At 36.0% G+C, this 23,703-nt stretch overlaps 1 protein-coding gene across 2 annotated transcripts; it reads left to right on the forward strand.

Annotated features, from left to right (window-relative positions):
- The first annotated feature begins 874 nt into the window (after positions 1-874).
- Positions 875-4,295, forward strand: LOC131876375 (uncharacterized). Of its 2 annotated transcripts, none has more exons than XM_059221577.1 (3): positions 875-963; positions 1,137-1,405; positions 2,293-4,295. In XM_059221577.1, exon 3 carries the CDS (start codon positions 2,524-2,526, stop codon positions 4,033-4,035), a length of 1,512 nt encoding a protein of 503 aa, XP_059077560.1. In that variant the 5' UTR covers positions 875-963; positions 1,137-1,405; positions 2,293-2,523; the 3' UTR covers positions 4,036-4,295. The 2 variants fall into 2 exon arrangements, with proteins under 2 accessions (XP_059077560.1, XP_059077561.1); XM_059221578.1 differs by lacking the exon at positions 875-963 and having other exon boundaries at positions 1,077-1,276; positions 1,346-1,405.
- Positions 4,296-23,703: the final 19,408 nt, after the last annotated feature.

Here is a 23,703-nt window from a genome sequence, read left to right on the forward strand (position 1 = left end):
ACGTGCTATGGTAGTTGGACAAAAAGTGACCAATAGTGGTGCACTAAATATGTCATGTCAATTCTTATCCCCATAAAAGTAGCTCTAAAATTCAAAAAGTAACCAATCATGTGATGCCACATCAATGCACAAGTAAACACGACTTACTGCACACTATTGGTCTTCTTACAATTTGAGATCATCTTGGACACCTTCACAAAAAATGCATAGTAATGTCATCATATTTGACCATGTGGACTTGAAAATGATATATTTTTGGAAGTAGGGGAGTTTACAAGTCAACTGTTGTAGAAAATTGAGAGAAATTTGAAATATTCATAGTGAAGAGGGCCTAGTAGTTGAGCACGTTCCAATTGTTGAGTTTTTTATTATACCCATACTTGTTGATTTATTGTCCAATTTTTTTGACAACATTGCACCAATAGTTGTGACTTTAATACCCATAATTGAATGAAATGCACCCTTAGTTGTGAAAAGCAACCAATCGATGCCACATCAGCTGCACAAGTATGGGCCCCCCTTACACACGACTATTGGTCTCGCCTTTTTTTTAATTCGTTTTGAACACCTTGCCAAAAAGCATGTGATGTGGCATCATATTTGATGATGTGGCCCTGAAACCTTTGTTATAAGAGGGGACTTGCCAAATAAGCTACCATAAAAAAATGGAAGTGATTTGAAATTTACATGTAAGATTTTTTACAGCACCTTATTTGACAAATTCTCTCTTATATAACTATAAGTTTTTAAAAACGAAGTTAAAGAGCACAAATATACGACCTTCTCTCCTATGAAAGTTTAATAAACGAAATTAGAGTGCACAAATATAAGACCCTCTCTCCTAAATGGTCTAAAACACTATGGCTCGTCTACCATAGAGTGCAGTTTTCCTAAATAAACGAAATTAGAGTGCAGTTTTCCTTCTACCAAATTTCGGGCCTCAAATGATTGCGAGTCTCAAAGGTAAGCTATGGCTCGTCTTTGTGTCGTTTGTATCCTCTTTATTAAAAGAAATACACATATCCATTTGCCAGCATATTCAGCATTTTATAAAAATCTTCTTTTGAAAGGTTTTTTGTGAGATTAATGCCCTGTTTTTTCGTTAACTTCCTGTTAACAAAAAAATCTTTTTGCAGCAATGGAAATTACAGTTTACAGAGGATAACTGCACAAAGAAATTTGCCTGCCTTGATTGAAACCTATGGCATGTCACTGGGTTAAATACGGCGGACATACAGAAAACCCAAAATCATCGCTATAGTTTGCCCTAAAATTGGTACGGAAAATTGCTTAGGGTTTTTTTCCTTGTTTCTTCTGCAACTCTCTGACCTTCGAGAATTTACAGTCAGTGCCTGCGGTTCAAAGACTACGTGATGACCAGTGACAACGGCTACTGGAGGCACAGGTAGGCATCGTCCCCATTGCTATTTTAGGTTTGGTTTTTTATTTATATTTAACAATTTATTACAGATCTCTAGTTTTGATATAATTATTTCAGTGTCAAATTTATAAATAATTTATGGACTGAAAATTTAATTGTTGTGATATATTTTTAGGGTTGATTTATTTATTTATTTTTTATAGATCATAGAGTGAGATACTAAAAAAATCACACAATGAAATTCAAAAACAGCTAAATAATACAGTTACTAATTGTAATAATCTGACAATCATTTATCATGAATTTTATGAAGCGGCAAGTCAACTTGCAAGATGAGTCATTTGGAAAGACCATCAAATTTAGACTATGAGCCAGTAGCAATGTGGTCATTTCAGTTACTATTTACTGTCACATCAATATTACTGTCATCTGGGGCTGGACAGCGATATTATCTGTACAATGTTTTACAGCATGGACACAAAAATAAAGCTGGAAAAAGACACGATTAAACGTGCCACCTGTCCTACCCATCTACTTTTAATTTAAGTAGAGATGCTGCCTAATCCGTATTAAAAAATAAAATTAGATCAAACTCTGCTACGAACCGATGTGATAACCTTAATTTTTTTAGTTTTATGAATGTGACAACTTACCAAACCCATGTTGCGACAAAAGAAAGGAAAAATTCTTAGTATCAGAAAAATAACATCACTTGTTTTTATTTGATGGTTTTTTTTTTTTTTTAATTGAAATTTTATGATTGGTAACCTTGATGATATTAAGTGTATTTACATATGATTATAGCTGAGCTGTATTGACGGTCCCTGGAGTCTGAATTATATTTTTTCCTCGACATTGATTCAATATTAGAAAAAGATTATACATTGACTTTTGCTATCCTCAATGGACAGATAGGGATCTGGGAAAATGTATCAAAAGCCAGAAGGGGAAAGAAGAATAAAGAGCACTGAAGTCGGTCTACTGGTTGGTCTGGCATATTTTTAGTGGGAAGGAGAAAAGAAAGAAGTGATCCGCTCTGATTGTGTCTTGCCACGAGTTTTCATGGCGTAAGAGCAAAGGAAGAAGATCAATATTTCCAGAAGAGGAGAAGCTTGTCTTTGTGGTTCATTATTTTACAAAATATGACAGATTTTAAAGACGTTGTAGAGACGGTGTTGCTGCCATTCCAACTTAGCCTTGGAATATTTCTGATCATGAAGACGACGCCTCTTTGGGCAGTCATACATTGCAACCTTGCCTCCTTGCTCAACTTCATCCATTTCCCTTACACAGATTACAAACAGCTTGGGGAATTCGAAGGTCGAGTCTTCAAAAAAGTCATCTCTCATGCCACCACAGCAGGAGATGTGTCGAAGCTGAAAAAGCAGAAGTATCCTAACAAACCTAACAGTCTAGGGGAGATGACTGCAAAATTTGAGAATGGTAGGTCAGTCTCAGTGAACTACCTGGGCAAGAATTTTGTACTGGAGCGAATGGAAGAAAACAAGATGCTAGTAAAGTTTGAAGTGAACCGCAAGGGTGGAGACAAGAAGGAGCCTGTATATTATTACATCACAGAAAAAATGTGGGAAACTGTGAAGTACATTGCAAAAGTTGCAAAAGAGACCGTGTTTGTGAAAAACCACAAGGAAATATGGGAAGAAGTGGTCACGGGCGATATTATGGAGATTGAAGAAGTGCTGGATTCAGTGATACTGGACAACCGCGCGGTTGTTCGTCTGGACCACGATTACTTTTTGCCAGTCAACTTATTATTGGTGGAGCTTAAGTTGATGGCGACTTTAAACTTTGTGGGTCTTTTCCTAAAGACTCAAAGGCATATTCATTGGCTCATTCCTGCATGTCTAACATTTACAGCGGTGGTTATGGGGTTCAGCACAACACTGAGGCTGTCTATTGTTGGGTATATGGGTAAAATCTTGTCCGGAGCACTACAGTGGGTGTTTGACATACTTCCTTTGACAATGAGAAGGCGGGTGTACTATTGGGGGAACTGGGTGGATCTTTTGAAGCCTAGTAATGACTTGCAATCAAAGATTGTTAGGGGTAACATATCTGTGCTCGTTGCAGGAGGTGCAAAGTTTTACTCTCCATCTTTGGCTGGGCCTATAATCTTTGCTGAACGTTTGGTAGATGAGATTTGCCGTAGAGATGGCCCATTTCTGTTCAAATGTGACTCAAAATCTGATTCAAGCGGTGACTCAGTTTATATTGAATGGATCTTCGACAATGCTGAGAAATGTTCGTTAAAGGCCGGTCGTGTTGCATCAAAGGACGTTAGGTTGTCGTTAAAAGAAGATCATACTTATATCGTATGTTGTGATGGAGATTGTAGCACGAAGGAAGTTATAAAAAATTTCAGATCTGATTGTTGCGAGGAAAACAAATCGTTAATGAAGTATGATAAACATACTGCATCAGTGGATATCGATTGTGGCACGGAGGAGGAGGCCATTAAACTATTCATATTTGCTGCTTACATGGCAGAGCTAAAGTCAGGTTCATTGAAATCTTGTGAGCGCAATTCTAGTACTGTGTATGTCCGCCGGTTCGTAGAATCGATCAACGCCTATGTCAGAAGCGGCTATCCACCACTCTACAAATTGGAGTTGCAGGGTGTAGTTGTCCGCTAATATTCCGTCAGAAGATGCCTAAATTTCTCTTTTGATAGCTAATTGAAAGTGTTATATGTAGTTGTTGGTAGGTTTCCTTCATGCGATGTTAAAGGGTGTACTTTTCTGTTATGAGGTTTTCTTTTAGATGAGACTTGAAAGAATCGCATTCTGCTATTGCTTACCCAGGTCCAAGCATATGTAGTCGTTATTGCAATATACATACCATGGTAACTTTGTTGTGAGTTTGGCTAATTATTTCAGAGGGCATGATTCATGGTAGGGAGAAATACCTGTCATGATTATGAAATAGAAATTGTAGTTGCTATTATTGAATAGTTTGTAAATATTAATTATATAGTCTTTTAAATTTATAAATAATTTTTGAAATATTTAAATTAAAAAATAGTATTGAACATGTATGTATGTAATTTAATAAAATAAATATTAAACAAATCTTTTTGTCAATTATATATTTTAAGGAATAGTGGTTTTTAAATAATAATAGTAGAGTTGTTTGTTGTGCAGACTTATCTTTTGCCTACTGATTATTTTACTCTACTTTTTTTTCTCAGCATGTGCAATACAAAAAAAACTAATCAAAGTAAAGTTATATAAATTATAAGAAAACAAAATGGTTCTTTAAATAAAAATAAAATAAAACTAGTAAAGATAATTTAAATACATATATTTATAAAAAAATGATATATAATTTAAATATTGGAATCTATTTCGTATTGCTAGTTGGTCACTATGTATGTATGAGTTTATCATTTTGTACATGTAATCGTGACCACCAACAAACAAATTTGCATTTTTAATCTCTATCAAATGTGAAATTTTCAAAAGGACTTTATACCTTTTAGTTGGTAATGAGAAAACTTCTTGAATACATCACGAAAAATCTCCCATAGTCAAGCATGAGCAATCATCAATGTTGGAAAAACAAGGATCAAACTACCTATGTGAAATTTCATAGCAACTATGCAAAGACAAAACAATGTGCATAAGAACTCAACCCATCTACACTACAATTCATAAACCTCCATGATGACATAATATTGGTTAACATTCATGAGGTTGGTGAAAAAATATAAACCTAGGTGCTAAGAGGAGCTAAGAGATCCTTTTCTTTTCATATTTGTGATATTATTATAAATTCCTAGCTATTGCATAATTTAAAGCTATGAAGGAAAGTCTCTAGCATGTGAGGCATAGAAAAACACATTTGAATAGAAGTTTGATGTAACACTTCATCATGCAACCAAAAGGAAAATATTTCAAACTAGGACATGTCATCCAATTGAATTGGAGAAAATTTACTCATAGTCTCATCTAGCATTTGCACCTATGTCCCAAGAAAAAGCCTCAAACATTGGCATAACCAACTCATACTTTAAATTAGAATCTTGGTCCCCATTACAGAGAAAAGATTCATGTAGGCACTTTAGCATTCATTGACAACTTAGAATGTTAGCACATAACCTAATTGCATTTAGTAATCACTAATACAATTGTAGACACCTAAAATTGCCCTTGTTAACAACACCTAATATTAGCATGCATCATAAGCCATAAATTCAATAAATATTTATTGTTTATGTAATTAGCTTTCTCTAATCCCAACCCATTAATTAATTAAATATTTATTTGTTTAATTTCACAATTCACCTTTATTCTTGTATTCTTGTCCATTTAATCCTAACCCTCCAACTTGTTCACATAGATTTAAATCTAAAATAATCATCACGTGACAAGCATCCCCTTCACATGTCCACCAAATCCTTGTCCTCATTCATTGAACCTATACACCTTCCCAAAAGTTAAGCAATTTTTATCTCTCCATCTATCTCAAACTAAACCTCTCGATCTTATCCATTCTCATAAGGATTCCACCTTGAACCTAATGTTAAAACTAAATCCTATCACTCATTTGATACTTATCGCATGACTAGAAGTTTGATCCTAAACCTAATGCTTCATCAATCTTAACCATCCATCTTTAATCAATCTTTTCCATTAATTCTCTTAGTGGAATTTCTATTTACAGAAACCCTATCTATTGATAAAACATCGACTTCTTCCATATCATTATATTATCAAAATCTAGATAATGATCAATTATCATATCTTCATAAGTTATCTATTTGATCATTCATCATATCAATACTATCATCATGTTGTGGATTCTATAATCAACCACATATCAATAGCAAATTATATAGAGCTAGGGTTCACTCTATTTCAGCTCATCAAGATACATAAATATGCTTTGAGGTATTTTAAATTTGATTTTTTATGCATTATTTTACATATGTTATAGATTCAATCCATTTTCTACATATTCATTTTGGCATTCTCAATGGTATCCACATCCCTGTCTTAACCTTTATTGGTGAGTTTTGTTGAGTTGTAATTTTTTGGGGCTCTTGATTGTGTTTTAGCACCCTTGTTGCATAAAGGGGCATGTTGAATATTGATGCCCATTTAGATCAATCCCTTGTGTTATCTAGCTCAACAAGTTTGTGTTGTTTGGATCAACACCTATGTCGTCCAAATAAAAACACTTATCTTTTATTATAATTTTGTTTACCTACGGTTTTTTCAAGCCTTTCTAACCTCTTGTTTCTTGATTATACATCTTTTCATACTTCTATCTTATTGGTTTTTCAAGTTCTTTTCTAGAAATCAAAGTTTCTACATATTTTCTAACCTACCTGTTTTCTTCAAAAGCTTCTCTAATAAGTTTGTACTTTGAACTATATTGTGGCCTTTCTATGTTATTGATTAACGTTTAATTCATGTAGCATTCTATTTTGTAGGTTGTCTAACTTGTTTGTTGCAAAAATTATATTGTGTTAGGGTTTCTAAGCATACTCTAACCTAAGGTTTTGAATTTTTTTCTATTAGGTTGGTGTTTATAGTTGTCATGTAGCCTCTCAGTCTTGTTTTCTAATCTATTATTGCGAGATTGGTCTCTATCCTATTGTGTTTTTTTCTAGTTTGCAAGTTCTCTAACTCAAAAAAACACCATCAACCTCTCCTCCCTTGGCTGGCAATGGTTCGACATCGGGCTCAGTTGGGGTTAAGACTAGGAATAGATGGAGGGTTGATTGTGGCTCAAACACAAGAGGAATGGGAAGACCTACAAATATTTTCAATAAGGATAAGAAAAGGAAGGTTGAGATTGCAGATGTTTCTTAGAGAACCTTATAAGGAATGGGGATTCACTTACCCGACTCTGCTAAATGAAGATCATCTCCTGGAATATAAGGGGGTTGAACTACCCCCATAAGCATGATCTTCTCTCTAATTTGGTGAGGGATCATAGACTTGAGATTTGTTTAGTTAAAGAGACTAAGATGTTGTATGATAAACTTTTAAAAATGAAATTAGTGGTTTTTAAAGATTGCGGTGTTCATTATTGTGATGTTGATGGTGCATCTGGAGGTATTGCTACATTCTAGAACCCTCGAATGGTTCAAGGTTTTATTATTATGAATATCCCTAATTAAATTGCCACTAGATTTTGTAATCTTAAAGATGGTTCCTTTTGGATTCTTTCCAACATTTATGCTCCTAATGGTAAGAATGCCAAAAAGTCTCTGTGGTCTTCTATGAATAATGCGAGGCAAAAATTTCCCAATGAGAAGTGGTTCCTGATGGGAGATATTAACACCCCTATTTCTAATGGGGATAAGTTAGGTGGGGCCCTGATTGCTGAAGATAGTAAATAAGATCTGTTAGATATGATCAATTTCCTGGGATTGTTGGATCTTGATCTTCGTGGGACTAGATAGAGGCCTCATATCTACAGATTGGTTGTTGGACTCTTCCTATTGTCTTTCCTCTTTGTCTAGTCCATCAGTTCTGACCACTTCTCGATTGCTTTGAGTATCTCTTCATTGAGTAGGAGAAAGGCTTTCCCCTTTAGTTTTGAGAAGATATGGACCCTCAATACTAATTTGTATGTTAAAATGAAAGGATGGTGAGACATTGACATCCAAGGTACGACTATGTTCATAGTGGCTAAAAAATTGGCCAACATTAAAGCTAATGTCTTGAAATGGACTAAATCCTCTTTTGGGAACATTTTTTAGATGAAACATTCTTTGAAAAGGGAGCTTGATGATATTGAATTGTAGATGCAAAACTCTGGCTATGACCTCCATACCATGTACAGAGAAGTGAATATCCTCTCAAAACTCCATGACATTATTTCCAAAGAAGAGGGATAATAGAAATAGAGATCTATAGGTATATGGCTAAAAAGTGGAGATTAGAATACCAAATTATTCATATGACTACTCTAAACCATAGAGCTTATAATATAATTAAGAGGATTTCAACCAACAACTCTTGGGTCAACAAGCGGGAGGAGATGAGTATGGAAGTTGTTCAGTTCTTTTCCTCCCTCTTGACTGATGAAGGGCCTCTAGATATGGAAACACAAGATGAGATTCTTAAAGAGATCCCGCTATGTATTTCACAAGAAATTGCATGCGGGAAAAGCGGGTCAATAGAACTCGAAATACAAAAAATGGAGCTCTAGGGAGCCTTGCTCACACACCCATAGGACTTCTTGGTGCAAGCTATGGAGTCATGAAGTATGGCTCAGCTTCCCAAGGTTGGTTCCATGGTTCTCTATCTTACACGGTCCCTCAAACCAATGTTTTTGCTCTCAGATCACTAAGCATAATGGTTTAGGGATGACAAATGCAAGAATGAGGGATGCTTTTGGTTGATTTTAAGATGAAATGCATCCTAAGCTATGCATGATCCTATAAATGCAATAAACTAGTTTATAAGATGACAAGATTAGTAACAAGACTATCCTAGCATGCTATATTAGTCTATGATTAAGCTAAATGATAAGGAAAATACTCTAAACATGCATATTTAGATTAATTCCTATTGAAAAGAGAGGCTAAATGATGAGCACAAAATGATATATTAAAGCTTGGATGGATTTTAGTATAAGTGTGATGCTACAGACTTGGATATATGAAAATGGAGGAATGAGAGCTCTATTTATAGCAAAAATAGGGCAATGGATGGTCAGGATTGAAAGAGTTAATCAAGGGCTAAGTTTGAAAGTTGGGAATCCATGTTTGTAATTGGCACCAATGAAATGGTGACAATTGTCAACATAAGGTTGGTTGAGAGGAGATGTAAGAAGCATTAAATTCTTGAGAAGACCTCGTGGTTACCCTAGGGGTTTAAGGGTTAAGGTTAAGTTAAGATTACCCATTGGATAAAGCTTTTATCCAAAGGATAAATTCTTGTGCAAAGGTTTAAGGATAACCATGGTCAAAGCAATAAATGCTTGATGAGACCCTTGGGTTACATGGAGGTTGAGTTTATGGAAATTTTTTAACCATGTAAGAGGGTTGAGTTAACCATTAATGGTTATGAAGACTTTGGGGACAAATTTGTAAGAGTCCTTCCAAATTTGGGGGTATTCAACAAGTTAGCTTGTTGAATGGATAAAGGCTTTAATGCCTTTTCAAGACTCTACTCCAAATTTTAGAAGTGACCTCCTCAAATTTAGGGAAAAGGGATAATGGATGGGTTTGGGTTAATTAATCAGGATTAGAAGAATCTAGAAGAGGTTAGAAAGAGGGTTAGGATGCAAGTGGGAGGTGTAGGATTTTGCAAGTGGATGGAGAGATAATAGGATTTAATTGAAATAAAGTTAATTTAATTCAACTTGGTTGTAATTTGGGGAAATCAAATAAATTAAATTTATTCAATTTAGGGTAAACTATTTAATTAAATTTGAATTTAATTAAAAGTGGATAGAAGGGATTTAATTGAATAAAATGATTTATTCATTAAATCGTGCAAAAGGGTTTTAGTGAATTTAATTTAAATAAATTGAGTAATTTACTTAATTAAATAGAGGAATGTGAGTGATTGAATTAAATTGGATTTAATTAAATAGAGGAATGAACATAAAATATTCATTTGGGAATATGGTCATTTTTATACGTCTACATTTTGCCCCTCTTTGAAGTGACATGTGTGCACATGTTATTTCAAAGAAAATGATGTGTCGTTGTGATTTTATGATCAATGTCATTTTTATGGATTTTCATGTCGTGCCCTAGATTTGATAAACGATGGTGATAATGCCCCCTCGGGAGATGAATCAAAATTTTGGAAAATTTGATTTGATTTGATAATTGCGTTGGCGGTGCAAAATTGTGGCTAGGTGAAATGTTTAAATTGATTCATCTCCCGATAATTGATGTGTGCGAGGATATGAGGGAGACCGCGAGCAAATTACATGCTCATTTTCCTAACCCTAATTTCATTTTACCCTATAAAAGGGAAAAAGTGCATTGTTTTGTCTCATTTGTGCTTGTAGACTTTGGAGAAAGAGACTTTTGGAGAGAACACAAAATGCCTATTCCCTATTCTACGCATCGATTTGAGCGCATTCGAAGGCATCGGAGGCCTGCCGCGTATGGACCACCAACAAGTCAACCCTTTTGACCCCTTTGTGATTTTTAATTTGATCATTTTTGGTCAGTTTTTTATTTTTGAAATTTGGTTTTAACGTTTTAGCGCATAAAAGTCTTAGTTTAGCGCATACGAAAAATTCAGTAGCGCACAGGGTTGCAATTTATGGTAGCGTTCGAAAATTTATAGGTTAGCGCATGAAAATTTTAGGTTAGCGCATGATGGACATAGGGTAGCGCTGCGGGTCAAAAGGGTAGCACATAGGCTAAACCTAGCGCATAGGGTCCACAGGGGGTCGCATTTTTATATGTCTGCATAAATGAATAAAGATATTAATATACAAAAATTCCTTCTCTTGAGGAGGTCAAGAAGGTGGTTTTCTCTTTTGAAGGGAATAAAGTCCCAAGACCTGATGGGTTTCCTATTTTCTTCTTTAAGCTATTTTGGAATATTGTTGGAGTTGACACTACTAATGTTGAAGGATTTTTTTGGCTCTCGGTCGCTTATTAAAGAGCTTGATGCCAACTTCTTCCAAGAGTTCAGACCCATCAGGATCTGTAATTCTACTTGTAATATTTTTTCCAAAATTTTGGTCCTTTGTCTAAAATAGGTCCTTCATTTCTTGATTTCGGAGCAACAAAATGGTTTTGTCCCAAGACGCCAGATTTTGGACTCTATTATTTTTGTTCATGAGAACATCCATTCTCTTTCAATTAATAAGAAGCCTAGTTTTTTGTTGAAGCTAGACTTTCTCAAGGCGTACAACAGGGTTAACTAGTAGTTTCTAATCAGAATGCTTCATGCTTTTAATTTCAGTGATCATTTCGTTCAATTGGTTTCAATGTATTTCTACCCCCAAGTTTTTTGTGTTGATTAATGGCTCTCCATCTGGCTTTTTCTCTACCTCCAAAGGCCTTAGGCAGGGGGACATCATTTCCTTGTTCCTATTCATTTTAGTGGGAGAAGCCTTCAACAGAATCATTTAGAGAGATGTCAGGATTGATAGGCTTAATGGGCTTCACCCCTCTTTTGATATCCAAGTTTGTTCATACAACAATTTGTTAATGATACTATGTTGTTGGGTGAAGGATTAGTGTTGGAAGCTAAGAATATTAAGTAATTACTATCTCTTTATGAAAAAGGATCACGCCAATAGATCAGCCTTCCTAAAAGCTCTATTTTCTTTCTCAACACCCTTGATCATAGACAAATTAAAATTGCTGAAATTTTTGGGTATAAGATGACATCCTTACTGACTAATTATTTGGGTCTTCCTCTTTGTACTGGGTCTTCCCTCAATTTTTTATGGTTTAGTCTGATTGACTAATTCCAAACCAAGTTGGTCGGATGGAAAGGTGCTCTTTTGAGTCAAGTGGGTAAGATCCAATTGATTAAAGATTCCTTACAAAATTCACCTGTTTATGTGATGAGCTTATTCAAGATCCCTCTAAAATTTGTGGATAGAATGAAGAAAACCTAGAAGAATTTTTTATGGACTGGTACAGAGACCAAGAATCATCTTCATCTGATCGCTTGGGATTAAGTTTGTCTCCCTAAGAGGCTTGGGGATCTTTCCATTAGAAAAGTATGATAATTTAATAAAGCTCTCCTCGCTAAGAAATTGTGGAGATTTCTTACAAAGTCTAATGAGTGGATCTCTATCTTCTAGAACAAATATCTGACTTCACTCCATTCTAATCAACAAATGGTGGAAGACCCTACTTTCCCTCAGGTTGCGTCATCTCTTTGGATGAATATTCTAAAAACAAAGTCCATCATTTTGAAAGACTTGATATGGAGCCTTGGAAATAGCTCGAAGATTCGATTCTGGGAAGACTGGTGGGTTGAAGATGGTCCCTTGATTGATAATCCCTAGGCCATTCAGCATAGAGCTTTGTGTGTGGATCAGGTTGGCTTTTTAGTTTCTGATTATATTCAGGAAGGTCTGTGGATTGATCTTCTTCAATTGGATCCTGCGTTGAAACCTCCTTAGGTTTGGCTTTCTTTTATTCATATTCCTTCATCCCTCATTGATGACTATGGTTTAGGGTGACTCCTCCTCTGGGGTATTTTGAGTCTCTCAAGGTTTTGCCTTGCATTCCAGAACTTGTGCGCCTACACCTCTTTGGTCCCATCTATGGAATCACCTTCTGGTGCCCAAGATAAATATTTTTTGCTAGATCTTAATACAAAACAAGTGCTATCTATTGATAATTTATGTAGGCGTGGGATTTTGATCCCTAATATATATTTTCTATGTAAAGAGGATGCTGAGGATGTCTCTCATTTGTTGATTCATCGTGGTTTTGTTCAGGATATATGGTCTTATTTTTTTTATCTTTGGGGGGTTTTGTGGAGGTTCCCGTTCAACCTCTTAGATTGTTGGCTTCAATGGAGATGCCCTTTTGATAATGATTCCCTTATTGTGTTGTGGAGCTTCATGCTTTCCCACATTGCTTGAGGTGTCTGGAAGGAAAAGAACAATCGTATTTTCAGGGACAAAGAGTCTTCAGCCTCCTTTGTGGCCCGTCATATTCAAAATTTCATTAAAGAATTTTTTTTTTCATGCTACCTGTCTCGCCAGTTTGACCTTTCTATTCCTACCTTAGCGTCAGATTAGGAGATCATTAATAGATGACACATCAATTTGGATATCTCTAAACCAACTGGTAATCTTAAGCAAACCATACCAAATATTGCCTAGGTTTCCCCCCTAGAGGGTGGATTAAAATAAATGTTGATGGGCCAACTAAAGGAAATCCTGGGTTGACAGGTTGTGGGAGAGTTGCACATGATCATAATGGTAGGCTTGTCTCAGCAGTGACACTCTAACTAGGTATATAGACAAACCACTTTGCTGAGACAAATACAACTTACCTCAGGCTTCAACTTGCTTTTTGTGGAGGTCATAAAAAGGTATGTCTTGAAAGTGACTCCTTGAATATTATTAATTATCTAACTAAACATATGACTCTGAGCTGGACAATTAAACACTTAATTCGGGATTGCCTTGATATGATTACCAAGTTGGATGAAGTCCGAGTAATGCATGTTTTTTGGGAAGGTAATCAACTTGTGAATTACATGACTTCTGAGAAAATCAAATGGTGGAGGGAAGGGGAAACCTTCCCGATGTACTTGTGTGAATTGCCATGAAAGGATGTTGTTAATCTAGTGTATTCTTAATGGCCTATTATTATCGATGTCGTCTTATCACATTTGTAAAACCACTCTCCACAATAATTGGATTTGACATAACATTAGGAATTCCAAATTGTTCTTGGCTTTTTAGTTTTGTGTATTCTAGGTTTGGTCTGGTTATGAGACAACGAATCTCAAAATTGGCAAGGGAAGCTCAAACACGGGGAGAGATAAAAATAGGATGGAGTCGTCCTCGTATCAGAAGTGGGAGAAAAATAAAGATATGTGGACTGAGATTATGGATGGCATTCTTGTCTCATACATGTAAAAACTACATGGTCATGATCCCAGGACAACGGAAGGGTTTGTTAATGGCTGGAATAATGGTGTTCTCAGTGTCTATGGTGTAGAGTTCAAAATTGATGAGGAACTCATTGCGGGTATCACTGGTTTGCAAATGGAGGGGAAGAAGTTCTAAAGAGAACGCAAGGCAACAGAGGAAGCCCTCTTTGTTTTCTTTGATAAGTAGAGTGAAAGAGACAGAGTTAGGAAAATGGCTGATGGGGGCTACAATAGATAAGACCCGATGAGACTTTGGTCTAATGTTGTCGAGGTGATAATGACCATACATTACCTTGGATGACCATTTTGTCAATATCTTCTCTTATTATTTTATTATTCTAAACCATTTTAGACATGATAGGAAAATCTCTTTGTTGTTTATTTGCTCTCTTCTTTGGAGCATAACCTTTCTAATCATGCTAAAAATTGTGAAACCCCCATTTTACATGAGGGCCTCATCCTTCTTATTATGGAATATGATAAAAGGCATGAAGTTAAACCCTCGCTGGCACACAAAATTGAAAGTAACCCCAAAACCTCGACTGGTCCTAATGTGCATGTTGTGTCAGATACTAAAATTGAGGATGAGGGAATGTCTATGGACTAGCGTGACCTTCAAGGGCTAGAAGATGACCTAGAGTATAGGTCCTTTGATGAAGAGGATCCCCCCCCTGAAGGTCACTCCTAGCACAAATAGTAGTAGTAAATGTAAACCCCCTATAAATGTAGCAAAAATGAACAAAACCCCTCTATCCCAGGAGACGGATAATGATAGCTTTAAAAAGTGAAAGGTGGGAAAATCCATGGATCTAAATGATAAAATGAATAAGAAGATTAAGCTCAATATCCCCCTCAACATGGACCAAGTGGACCTTGATAACGGTAAAAGTGATATAGTAGATATTGACATGCTATTGGCAAAATTCACTGCCAACCAGGAGAAGTGCTTTCGTTGGGTGACTAGTGAAATCCTTGTCATAAAACAAGGATTAAATGATATTATTAATACCATCATTGAGACCCTAATGCCTAATAAAATTGGTAAGCTCCTTAAAATGTCCCATAAATTGACTAAAGATGATAACGTCATGAAAATAGAGCATGGATCCATAATTGCCAGCTTAGAGAAAGATTTGGAACACCTTAAGGGAAGTCTCAGGAATTTGGTTGAGATCAATTAAAAAGAAATTAATAACAATGTTGAAGGCCTTAAAAAGCTGAATGAGAAAATTATAATCCATAAAGCTCAATCGATCAACAGTATTTTGACATCTGCTACTAAATCTAAAAGGAAGGATACTAATCCACGGGGATCGGAGGTGCAGGTTTCTACAGGCCCGTCTACTAGGACTAGGAGTAGGAACCAAGAGAAAACTACCACAACAAACATCATGGAGGAGTTGTAAGACATCAATAAGGACTTAATTGAGAAAAAATATGAGCTCTTACGTGCTTGTGTTTAGTTATTTGCTAGTATGCTCGAGGCCTTAGTGTTGTTAATTTAGTTAGGCTCTGGGGGGTTTTACCCTATCTTTTTTTTTGTTTGGCTATTGGTTCTAAACTTTCTCGCTATTATCTTGATTTTTCTATACTTGGATTTGGGTTTCGAGTCCCTGTAAAACCCATTTTATCTTAATCAAAAACACTATCGAGCTCCCAAACTAGTGTTTTATTGTGTATATATTTATTTTATGCTAGTTATCTATATTTCAATGTTGTTTCTCTCTTTTTTGGTACTTGTATGGTATTTTGGAACTTGTGTCTTAGTTGTTAGTACCTTTGTGCTTTGTTTTGGAGCTTGTATTTGACAAATAGGCACATGTGTCTAATTTTGTAGTCTATAGACCCTGTTATACAAAATTAACACATGTCTTATGTATTATGGCACTCTTATTGCCTATATTGGCACTTGCATTGCTAAATTGGCACCTTTGTCTTGTATTTGGATGCCTTTGTTGAATATATTGGTGCATTTGATTGTCATATGTATTTTTTAGTCTGTTGATTATCATTTGGTGCTAATCTTTCTTTGCGGTCAACTAAAAAAGTGGTGCAACCTATCTATGCTAGTTAAAGATTAGAATGTATGGCTACTAGTGTTTTTTCTCTAGGTTTCACTTGTGCAAGGATTTATTTTTATCACTAATTTAGGCACTAAAGTTAACTGTGTTCATTTATTGTGTTTGAAAGCTTGTGTAGATGTATACCCTTTCATTATTCTTAGTGTGGTCTTGGAAATAAAAAATATCATTGTAATATGGTAAATTGCACTTGTTGGAGTTCCATGTTACATAAGTGCCTTCGATTTAAGCCGATTGCAGAACCTATTTGGCTTTCACTTGCTTTCCTGCTTGGCTTGCCTTATTAGCTTTATTTTTTTCTTTTTCCAACCATATTGACTATTTGGCTTGTAAACACCTGCATGTCGTAGAGATATCCATGTGTTGCACTAGCATCTTGGGAAGTGTAGTCCGAAGGTGGTTGTTGGAGCATTATGCCTGCGATTGGTAGAAGTTGTAATGCCTCTTGCAATGCACACCAATGTTGATTTTCCTTCTAGTTTGCATATCTAACCATTTTGGGTTTCATTTTTATCTCTAATGGCTCTCTAATCAATCAAATCACTCACTCATACATTCTCACATCAATATTTTTTCTCACATTTTGAAGCTCTCTCGACTCTATTTATTTCTTGGTTTTATTATATTCTTGGACTCCATCGCCATTGCCATTTCTTCATGCTTTAGAGGATTTTGTGCTTCTTCTTCCCTATAGAAAGCTCTTTGATTTTTGTGTGTGAAGGGGACTTTCTCCTTCTTATTATTAAATTTCATCATTTTAATCTCCATAGCATATTAGTTATCTTGTTCATTTTGTGTCTTGTTTATGATATTATTCAATCTATCCATCTAGTTGTTCATGGAGGTGGAAACACTAAAATGGGGGTTTGATTGTGGTAGACCCCTCAAATAAAATGGGAGTGTGCAGTTTAGTGGAGAAGTGGCATCCTTTTTATAGACTTCATTTGTGGAACTATTGTAAGAATTTTCTTCTTTCCCCTTGTCTTTTCACTTTGTATTTATAGTTAACTTCTATTATTTTTCTATCAAATTTAAAGACATTAAAAATGTGTGCTCCATCACTCTATTTTTTGGTATGAAAAATTGTATTATGTTCATCTAGGATGCTAATGTGTCACGCTTTCATCCATAACCCACATATGCATCTTTGGGCAGAGAGTTGGCAGTAACTAGAAGATCTCGGTGACTTGTATTCTTGGATTCTATAATTAATTTTTTTCTATTTACTAGCACTTGATGGCTACCATTCTTTATGCTTATCCTAAATGAAGAGGTAGATTGAGTGAGTCCTTGAGAGGTTTCTAGATGCCTTTTGAAGTGGTTTACTTTTTGGGCCCTTGGTTTATTTAATTTATTTTAAAACACTTCAACAGTTTCCTTAAGAAATTATTTTAATACTTGTGTTGAGTTCCTCACTTACACTTTTTCAGAGTTTTTGAAGTGTTGTAGAGCTTGTCTATGAGATTTACAACCTAGATTTCCTCTGTGGTGGTTGTGAGAATAGCTTCTAGATCAATTATCTTGTATCATTCATCAAAATTGAATTTTGCATCACTAGACGGTGTATTTAGTGGTAGCTTGTATGTTAACATGGTCACTTTCACTCTAATTTGCCCCCTAGCAAAGAAAAAGATATAATTATATATCCTTTACACCTTTGGATGCTCCTTATAGTGAGGAGCTTGCTTCTTTATACATCATGACTAATATAAATGGTCAAACTATTGCATGTATGATGGTTGATCCTACATGCTGAGCTGATGTTATTATGGAGAAATATCTATTCATTAACAACTTACATAGAGAGAGATATGATGTGTGTTATGCCTTTGTTCATGCACATGATGGGTTGTATGTTCCTCTTCTAGGTAACCCTACTTTGATGGTACTTGTGGGACCCAAGGCAGTGTCATGTACCTTCATTATCATTCCCAAGTTGGATATGTTTTAGGTTAAGATGGGTATCCCTTGGCTAATCACCATGAAATCAGTCACCGCGGTCATTCATAAGTGCTTGAAGTTCCCCCATGAAGGCATAAAGAATGTTGTCCAAGACACTGGTTTTGAGCCACTAGCTACCTATGGGGGATTTGCGTTAGATCATTTCAACCTTCTTTGATTGGGACTATGCTTCCTCATGGAGATGTGTTGTATAAGACCTACTATAAATATAAGATGGGGCAGTTGGCTTCTAAGTTAGTTCAGCCTGTGGTTTCCAAGTAACCTCCTTCTACGTCATTTTTCTCTCCTTCTTCCTTGTTTGCTCTTATGTTGTAGCAGGTCACACCTTCTTCTCCTTCATCAAGGGCTAAGGATAGACCTGTTCCTCAAAGTATTCCTCCTCACATGTCCAAGGCTACACAACCCCTGATGCCTCTTGTTCCCGTGTATGCACTTAGTGAAGATAAAGGAAAGGCACTCATGTTGTTGATATTCGCAACCCACCCTCGCTTTGAGCTCATGATCATTGTGGATATTCCTTACCCTGTCCATAATGGTAAGGGTAAGAATTCACCCTAAGCTCATTAATCACCTTTAGCTCCTACATTGTGGAACCTCCAAGATTATCCCTTGTTCCTTTGATAATTCCTAGAGAAAAATGAGGAAGGGTGTTCGTAGTTGCACCTATAAGGCCAGTTTGAGAAACACATCCTACCTCATCATTTGGGCCTTCTCCTTTGATACCAATAGCTTAGGAGGCCTCTCCCATGGAGTAGGATGTTGCTAGGCCTTCTTAGAACTCTATTCCTAGTCTCCTTTTATGTCAAAATTATTTTGTGCATGAGTGTAAGCATCATCAATGGGTAATGGCTTGGGAATGTGATGTTGCCTTGAGGACTAAGGGTGAGCTGATGGAATTTTCTCCTGCTCATGTTATTTTTGTGTTTGGTCTCGCTTCCATTTCTCCCACTATATATATTGTAACTTTGTCTTTCATGTTGTTGCCTATCGGTTTGGAGACCATTGATGAACCTCAACCCAAAAGGGTATATGTTTTTATTGCTCCCTCCTTAGAGTTACCCCTCATCACTTCCTTTCTTAGCATCCCTTTATTTTCTCAATTCATTGACATGCTGCATACATAGGTTATCTCTAGTGCAACATTGTTTGCTTTTCCTGCTTCGCAGTCGAGCAACTTCATCATAGGTTTCCTAGGGTACATAAACTTGTTAAGGTTGATGGGAGGCCTTCACCTCATAGAAACCTAAGTGAAAGTTTGACCAAGGCCTCATTCCTAAGATCCGTCATAAAAAATTAACTTTGACAACCTCTTTGTTTGTTCCAATGCTTGTTTCTTTTTCTGCATCTATTTGTGTTGTGGAGGAGGTCCCACCATCTCTAAAGTTGTCTTTATCTGTCTTCTAGAGGTTAGCAGTGTAGCTCCTATTTCATTGCTTTGGGTCAAGTCACCTACCTCTTTTTTTGAGGGATATTTGTTTGACTTTTAAGAAGATATCCCAATATTGTCTATGATCTTCACACAACCATTGACTCTTGCCTCTAAGGAGGTTTGGATGAGAATGTGGAAGCCGCACCATCCTTAGCTCTTGCTTCTATTGAGGTGCTTGTTGCTTGCCTTGTAGTTGTCCCTCTTTGAGCTTGTCCTCCCTCCCCATAATGTAATGGTGGAGAACTTCTAGGGTAGTACCCTTCCTATGTTGTAGATTAAGTTTGCCTATTTATGTTCCCCTGTGCTTGCTTCATATGTTTTGTGCCCACCCAAAGGACCCAGGTTACTCCATAGGTACTTTGAAAGAGGGCTTGATGACTATATTTATATGTTTGTGCTCTCTTGGAGGACCTAGTACACTTTTTAGGTGCTTGGAAATAGGGTATCACAACGTTCATCTATTGTTAATCATCCTTCTTCTATTTTCCATATCTTGATTTTTGATCTTAAGGAGGATACAAATAATTGGGGGCATTTAGGCTCTCTTCCACATTGACCCAAATTTTTATTATTCATTTGTCTTAATGTGCCTTCTTTGGATTTGAACACTTTAGGACCATGACATGAGTAACTCATTTGCAACCATATGCATAATTTAATTTCACTACTGTGAGTTATTCTGACACCAAACTATTAGATTTCACTGTCACTTTGTGTTTTTGTTGATGTTGTGGTTATCATAATTTGTCATTTGTTGCAAGGTGGCATTCCATAGAAACATCTTGTTATGTTGAAGTGACACAACATCACTTCTCCTTAGAATGACATGCATGAAACACATACCATTCTAATGGGGGGGCTATCATATCTTTGAATTTTTACATATCCACATATTTGCAATTGCATTGTATTTATTTTAGCATCTATTTCTCTAATGATCTAATATCGTATCTTGTATTTGATGCCTTCATGGGTGCCAAACCACTATCTCATTGATCTTTGTTATATTATATCCTTTGTGTGGGATAAACCACTATCTAATCAATATTTGAGAGCCTCATTGTATGGCTATGTAGCATAACACAACTTGCTACCCATATTAGTGAAATGTTTTTATCTCAATGATCACTCTCTTGCTATCTCTATGACTAATCATATCATTTTTGAATCAAAATTTTTTCTTCTCCTCTAACATGTTTGTGATGAAAAAAATTAGAAACATCTCATGAAGGTTCAAGTCTCTTTCTTAGGGAAAACTCTGAATAGTTAGAGGATTCTTCTTTGGTATCTTAGAAAAATATTTGTAACTTTTTATCTCTCTACTTTATCTCGCATATTTTGATAATGATATGCTCACTAAAGTGGGTCCAAAATGTAATTTCGTAAATTGTACCCCATATAATTCCATGCTACATAAATTCCTCCACTTTAAGCAAATTGGAGAACCTCTTTAGCTTTTACCCACTTGCCTTGTCTTGTTAGCCTTAGTTTTGTCCTTTTTCTGACCCTATTGACTGTTTGTCTCGTTGACATCTACATGCTATAGAGACATTCACAAGTGGTGCTAGTGTTCCATGAAGTGTAATTTGAAGGTGTCCATTGGAGTATTATGCTTACGATTGGAACCAGTTGTAACGCCTGCTCTAGTGCGCACCAATGTCAATTTTCCTTTTGAGTTGCATATGTAACCTTTCTAAGCTTCTTTTTTTCTCTCTAATGGCTCTCTAAAAAATCTAATCACACACTCAAATTTTCTCACAATGGTCTTTTATCTCTATCACATTATAAATCTCTCTTGGCTCACTTAATTTTTTTGTATCTCAATAGCTCATATCAATTATCTCATTCATTTTGTGTCTTGTTTATCGTATTATTTGGTCTATCTATTTGGTTGTTCATGGAGGTGGAAACACCGAATGAGGGTTTGATTGTGGCAGATCTCTAAAACATAGTCCCAACATTTTTCTTCTTTTCATCTTGTGTGCAAGTTATTGGAGAAGAGTCATCTTTGCTAGAAGCTTCATTTGTGGATTTGTTGTAAGTATTTTCTTCCATCCCCTTGTGTTTTCACTTTGTATTTGCAATTAGATAAATTATATCTTCGCGTTGTCTTTTCACTTCATATTTGCAGTTAGTTAGATCTTTTTTTTTCTATCATATTTAAACACATTAAAAACCCATACTCTATCACTTTATAGTTTTTGGTATGAAACTTTGTACTCTATCTGTACAAGACACCAACACTTCATAATTTTTTCCACAACCTGCATATGCATCCTTCGTACTCTTAGGTAATTAAATATTTTTATCTACTAGCATTTGATAGCTACCACTGTTTGTGCTTATCTTAAGTGGATAGGTAAATTGATTGAGTCCTTGAAAGGTTTCCAAAAGCCTTTCAAGATGGTTTAGTTTTTCCCCCTCTACACTCACATTCTTCATTTGTATAGATTATATTTTTTTATCGAAAGCTTTCTAATTTTTGTATATGCTCTCTTCTCAAACCTCATACAATCTTGGCTAATAAAAAACACCTAGCTAAGTTTTTTCACTAAGAGGTTTTCTTGGAGATTTCATCACCTCAAGGTCAATCTCAACCATATAATTTGACAAGGTATATGAAAGGAGAGAGTGAAAGATGTACTTCAAGGTGTAGCCTTGATGCTATTCAAGCCAAGTTGCAAGACTCTCAGTGGACATTGAGATTTTTTTGGTGAGGAAAAGGGGGGAACCTCTTGATCATATGCATTTTCAAATGGAATCATTGCTCACATTATCACTATGAAACTTGTTTTAGAAACCTTTGGACCATCAAATGTTCTTCCAGGTGGTGGATGACTACTAGGGAGAGAAAGAGCTCACATTGTGTCTCCATGTGGTGAGTCTACTTTGCAAGGCTAGTCCTCTAGGTAAGGGGTGTAAAGTGGTACATAATCTTGCATTCCCTAGCTATCCATTTTACATAACATATGATGCTAATGGGATGAATGTCACTATTGGTAGGAGAAGACCAAAAGATAGGCATCTAGAGCTCTTTCCACATCTTATCATATCAAGCCCATGGAGCATCGGATTTGGAACATAGAATATAAGCTAGGGATACTTCGTAAGGCTCATATACCATGTTGTAGATATAAGTATATCAAGAGATACATTCACTAGCAATGAGTAGAAAGATATAGATGTAAGATAAAATGTAATATATAAAGGAATATATATGATATGAGTATATGGAGTTATAAGGATATGTATGATGTACCAATTGAATATAAATACTTTTTAATATTAATATTATATGTTGTTCTTCTTATTTTGGTAAATAGTTAATCTTTTGTCTGTATCTAATTACCCATTTCCTTAATAGGACTAGGTTTGGGGTATAAAGATTACAATACTAGAAAGTCACTAGGGCTTAGAACTCTTGCCTCTATGCCTCATATTTCTTCCTAAAATTGGTTTTTTTGTCAAGACACAAGTTAGGTCTCCTTGAGGTTTACCAAAAAAATGTAAAATTCAAAACTTAGACCAAATAATGAAGGAGATGATCAAAAGAATATGAAAAGTTGCAAAGTTGTCTAGAAAAGACCCATGAAAAGATGTGACCAATAAGAAAAGTTACTGAATAACTACCTGTAGCGTCCTAAAATTGTGACACTTGCAATTTTGACTGCATTTCGGTCTTCACGATGGCGACACAAAACGCAACCTGAATGGAGACCCCGAAACTTGCTCATGACACCAAAAACTGCATTTTTCAAGCACCCTGGCCTGAACCTCCTTGCACCCTGCTGTCCTGGGAGGTGGGACCAGAGCGCCCAATGCCCTGGTCCTTCAGGACAAGGGCACCTAGCGCCCTGGTCCCCTAGGACCATGGCGCCCAGCGCCCTGGTCCCTGGGCCTATTTTGGGCCCGGTCTCCTATGAGACTTCGGGTCTTTTTGTTTGCAATTGGAAATTATCATTTCCTGGTCGGCCTAAGGTTGGGAAAATCAGTCTTTTAACCCTAATTGACAAGTATATAAACTACATTTTTCTCTCTCATTTGGCATGAAGAGGATATGTGTACAAGCGTGGAAACTATACTCAAGCATTCAAGCATTCAAGCATTCCTTCTAAGTCTCCATTCAAGGCTAAGTGTTGCATTCAAGATAAGGATTCAACCATTGAAGAGGAGATCACTTACTACATGCTACATACAACATACTACATACAACAACATACAACATCTATACCTTTGCACATAAGGATACAAACATCCTTACAACAAGGT

Source organism: Cryptomeria japonica, chromosome 1 (genome assembly GCF_030272615.1).
Source record: "Cryptomeria japonica chromosome 1, Sugi_1.0, whole genome shotgun sequence".
In the NCBI taxonomy this organism is placed as follows: Eukaryota; Viridiplantae; Streptophyta; class Pinopsida; order Cupressales; family Cupressaceae; genus Cryptomeria; species Cryptomeria japonica.